The 4,976-nt window shown below is 33.9% G+C and overlaps 1 protein-coding gene across 1 annotated transcript; it reads left to right on the top strand.

Moving 5' to 3' along the window:
• Window positions 1-231: 231 nt before the first annotated feature.
• LOC149198776 (uncharacterized) lies at window positions 232-1,441 on the top strand. The gene is made up of 4 exons (XM_089400355.1): window positions 232-270; window positions 400-558; window positions 772-1,067; window positions 1,225-1,441. The coding sequence occupies exons 1-4, from the start codon at window positions 232-234 to the stop codon at window positions 1,439-1,441; spliced, it is 711 nt and encodes a 236-aa protein (XP_089256481.1).
• The last annotated feature ends 3,535 nt before the right edge of the window (window positions 1,442-4,976 follow it).

Below are 4,976 nucleotides of genomic sequence, written 5' to 3'. Positions count from 1 at the left end.
AAAAGAATGAAATTGAATTGATTCTACAATATGAGTTTTAGAATAAATACATAAAAGCAACTAAGTTAAGCTTAGTTGTAATGCAATAACTAAAGCTAACTAAAACTAAGTGTGCTTTATCTTATGTTAATGTGTACATGTGCCACATGCAAGCAATAAGTTAACTGGAGCTAATCTAGGTGCATGTACACCAACACAGCTAGTCTACAGCTGTGCATGTACACCAACACGATGAAGCACATATCTAAGCTTTTGAAACTGAGAGAGGAGGTACATCACAATCTTTCATATCCATCCGAATTACAACATAATTAGATTGTGAACTATATCATTAGATAGTATTATAATTATTGTGTGATATCTGATTTGAATATGGTTTCATTTCTTGTTTCTTCTTAGGAAATGCGTCGAGGGAAAAAAGTACCAAATCCCGGCAGCAATTTCTCTTGGCCTAACGTTCCAGGTTTCAAGAAATTAAATGCCATATTGTCATTGGGAACCGACTTGAACAAGTTAACGGAGTTACTGTCATCAGGATTAGAAGTTGCTTCTGAATTGGTGTGTATTAATCTCATTATAGAGAATTTCATCACTTGCAATTAAAACTGAAAGTCCAGTATAAATATATTAAATCTGAAAATTTCTCTTCTTTTTTATGTTGTTCAGAAAGATATTATATCTGGACCTGTTACAAAACTCTTGCAATTAAAACTGAAAGTCCAGTATAAATATATTAAATCTGAAAATTTCTCTTTTTTTTATGTTGTTCAGAAAGATATTATATCTGGACCTGTTACAGAACTCCTAAAGGGTATAGGCCAGGCAAGCGTTTTTACTGCAGGACTTCTGGTGGTCGCAAATACCTTGGAAAGATTTCACGATCTTTCCACGAACAAAGAAGAGTGTTGGGATCTGATAAAAGAAATGAGTTATTTTGCTACTATTGTTAAAAGATTCACAGAAAGCCCCAGAGGAACGCAGGAGGATGTAATCCAAGATGCAGTAACATTGATAGTTGAAGGGGCGATCTTGTGCTGTACTCATATTGACCGTTCGGCCTGGAAAAGGTAAATACTCAACATTTTGTGGTTCATTTTATTTACCACGATGTGCATAAATAAAATACAGAGCTGTTTCATAGTGATCAAATCCGCAGAAAGCCCATGCTTTATACCCAAAGATAGAAAGAAGTGTTTTTCATGGAATTTCCTTGCTTGATTGCAGCTTCTTCTTAGCGTCCAAAGACAAAGACGATCTTAGTGACATGAGACAGAAGTTAGATGTCAAATACAAGCAAATTGATATCGAAATCGGTCTTCGTCTTTCAACTGACATTGAGCGTGTTTTTGCTGCCATTGCGGCGAAGAATTCCCCTCTGTCTAAAGAATATCCTGAACATGCTGGTAAAAATATTGTCAAATTAGTTTATATTGAAATTTAAATTATTGTGAGTTTAATTTTATTGCTCACAACTTTAAATATGGATGTGGTGTTGAATATTTCAGAAGATGGGATTGGGACACAGTGGAAAATATTGTTGGAAAAAATGAACTGGAAATGTTAGAAAGCAGAGCACTGGTGACTAAAGACACATTTACTGGGGTTGTAAATGTGCATGATGTGATCTTACAACTTGGTATGTCAAAAGGAAAGGAAGTGAGATTGACATTCAACAGTGCAAGGGAACTGATGGCGTCCCTGGAAGAGAAAAAGGAGGTAACAAATCTATGAACTCAAAAAAAGGTTATATACATGTTTGTTTATAGAGTATCTGTTTTGATTTAATTATACTTTATAATGGCATGCAGGGTGCTGAAGGGATTAAGGGCATCTGGTTAAGTGGTAATAAGGATGTGCTGCAGATATCTGCAACAACACTCGACTCAATGCATAAATCATTGAGAGTTCTTCAACTTGGAAATCTGACAGAGGTGGAGGGCAAGTGTAGTAAAATATTTGAAGAGTTGGTATTTTTTGAAGCGAAAGTTCGGCAGCTTCCGTTTCATGATGTGTCAAAGTTAAAGCAATTGAAGCTATCTAAGGCAAGTGATTCTATTTCTCCATTCAGTTTTCCCGAGAAAATTGGTTCTACGTAAGAAAATGTTTTACTACGTTTAATGCTTTCATATGATTGTGACGTACGAATTACATAACTTGCAGATGCCTTCAAGTTTGAGACACATGGAATTTGATGGAAGTTCACATTCCCATGCTTTTCAAATCTCGTCCAAGGATCTTCAACACCATAAAGATTTGAGAATACTAAGATTGGTCAACTTTTCAGGGTTGACCAATCTGTCTGAAGAGTTGGGCGACCAAGTAACTTGTTTGCGGGAACTATCTCTTTCAAATTACAGATCCATAAAGAAACTACCAGATTCAATTTCAAAGCTTCGGTATTTACGGACACTGAAAATGGATAATTGTTCAAATTTGACTGAGTTGCCGGCCGACTTTGGATTGTTGAGTTCTCTGCAAGAACTCAATCTGGCTAGCTGCGAGGAATTAAAAGCACTTCCAGATAGTATCGATAAACTTTCATCATTGAAATTATTGAATTTATCATATTGCACGGAGCTTTTAAATCTCCCCAGTGGGTTAGGAAAGTTAACCTGCCTTGTTGAATTAAATATAGATTCTTGCAAGAGCCTAGAAAATATCCCAGAAAACATTGGAGAGTTGAAGCAATTGCGGGTCTTGGATATGGGTCGCTGTTCCCGTCTAAAAGAACTACCTGATGGCTTTTGCAACCTCTCTTCTATCACACGTCTTTCATTTACAGGTTGTGATAGCCTGGAGAAGCTTCCAGATAGGTTTGGTCAATTAAAAAGTTTAAAAGTGCTGGACATGAGAGGCTGTAAAACACTAGAGAAGCTTCCGGAAGGTTTTGATCAACTGAAAAATTTGGAGAGGTTGAATCTTGAACGTTGCGGACAGCTTAGAGAGTTGTGCAATGACTTCCACTGCCTTTCCTCATTGCAATACTTAGATTTGTCACGCTGCAAGAGCCTAGAGAAACTTCCCGAAGACTCCCATTTCCTAACCTCATTGCAAATATTATTTTTGCGTAGATGCAAGAGATTAGAGAATCACCCTGAATATTTCCATTGCCTAAACTCATTGAATACTAAGTTTGAAAAACTGCCCCAAGCTAGAAGGGAAATCAATGGACCACGTGACAAAGATGAACACATTACAACTTGTGAGCATCAAAAAAAGCGATGAGTTGATGCAGAGATGGGCAGAAATTCAAATGTATGGCCATGAATCATCGTCTTTGTCAGTTGTTTCAGAGGTAAGCATATCGTCTATTCACATTTAGGATTTAAAAAATGTTATTGTTTTTATTATTTACAAAATTTAAAAAATCTTATTGTTTTTATTATTTACAATTATTTTTTAAAAGTAAATTTGAGATTTAAGATGGATTTAAAAATATAATTTTTAAAATAATAAAATAGGAAAAAAATAAAGTAATAAAAAATTAAATACGAAGTTTTTTTTAAATGTTTTATTATTTATTCAAATTTTTACATTATTAATTTTTGAAAATTTTATAAATAAATTATAAATATATTTTTTCATATATTTTCAAAAAAAAATTATTAAAATATGTAAAATAAATGATTATTGAATCACAATTCAATATTACATCCAAAATATATAAATTTAAAATTGAAAACTAAATAAATCTATTTAAAAATACCTTCAAGATATAATTAAAACATAAAATTCCCTTATTTTATAAAAATATTTATTCTTATAATTAATATTAATATTTTGAATTCTATTATTTTTCTATAATTAATATTATTAATTTTTAATGTTATTATGTAATTTATACATATAAATTTATTTATTTGCAAAATTTTCCTAATATTGTTTTCCAACAAACAATTATTTTACAGGAAGTGTCAATATCAGAGAATAATAAAGAGAATATGAAAAACCGTGTTTTATCGGAACTGGATCGCCTGCTTACAAATGGATGAGGAGAGGCAGTCCATCTGTCTGATCTTCTACCAAACACCTCTGCCCTTCTCATATTTGACGAAAATCCAGATAAGGACCGATTCCCGTGGCCCTTAATTGAGGAGACGGTCGATGATGAATGCAGATAAAAATAATACATATTGGTCAACACTTTGATCAGTCGCCCACGAAGGTCAAAGATACCATATTTGTGGTCCATACCTCGGAAAATCGTCTAGGAGATATTTTCAGTAATTTGTTGCTGACAGGAGAAGGAGATGTTAAGGATGATGTTTCTTCTTATCTTCAAATGGATGCGAAGATGGTGGGGGATGGGAACAGCGATAACTATGCTCCTTGTTTTAGTTGGAGATCTTTGACAGAAGGTGAATTGGAGGAATTTGTGGTGTGTAACTCTGGGAGATACCTACGGTTGAAGCAGCTTCAAGCAGAAAGGGATGAAGAGAGTAGTAATATAGAGATGTTGAGAGAGTTGTTTGCACCTGACGGGGACGAAACTACTCCCGTCTTTCAAAAGAATGAGTCATCACAAAAGGTACGAATACCTCAAATGCTTTAGCCTGCACTATACAGTTCCGCACATTCAGCCGTTAACTTTGGTCACCTTTTGAATGTCTCGAACTTACAATCTATTTAATTTGATTTTTTAATTAATTCTACTCACGTCTACTGAACAAAGCAATTTTTAACTTCAAACTGAAAAACGCAATTTCTTACTTCGTTTAACAATTTTCAACTTTACTTAATTCATTGCAGCCATTTATTTTGTTGGTGTGACTATTGTAGGATCGAACTGAAAAATTAGTTTCTACTGGTCTATCCATCCAAAGCAATAATATCTTTTACTTCACTTAAAAATTGATTAAACTTCATTTTACTTATTGTGCTTGTTATACTATTGGCTTTGTGCTCGTTTGTTTGTTTGCGTGAATTTTGTAGGATCGAACGGAAAATTTAGAACGGAAAACTACTTGTGGAGTTGA

Source organism: Pinus tabuliformis, chromosome 2_1, assembly GCF_031772625.1.
Source record: "Pinus tabuliformis cultivar Carrire ecotype Pingquan chromosome 2_1, CPIR1, whole genome shotgun sequence".
Classification (NCBI taxonomy): domain Eukaryota; kingdom Viridiplantae; phylum Streptophyta; class Pinopsida; order Pinales; family Pinaceae; genus Pinus; species Pinus tabuliformis.
This window is presented reverse-complemented; position numbering and strand designations above follow the sequence as displayed.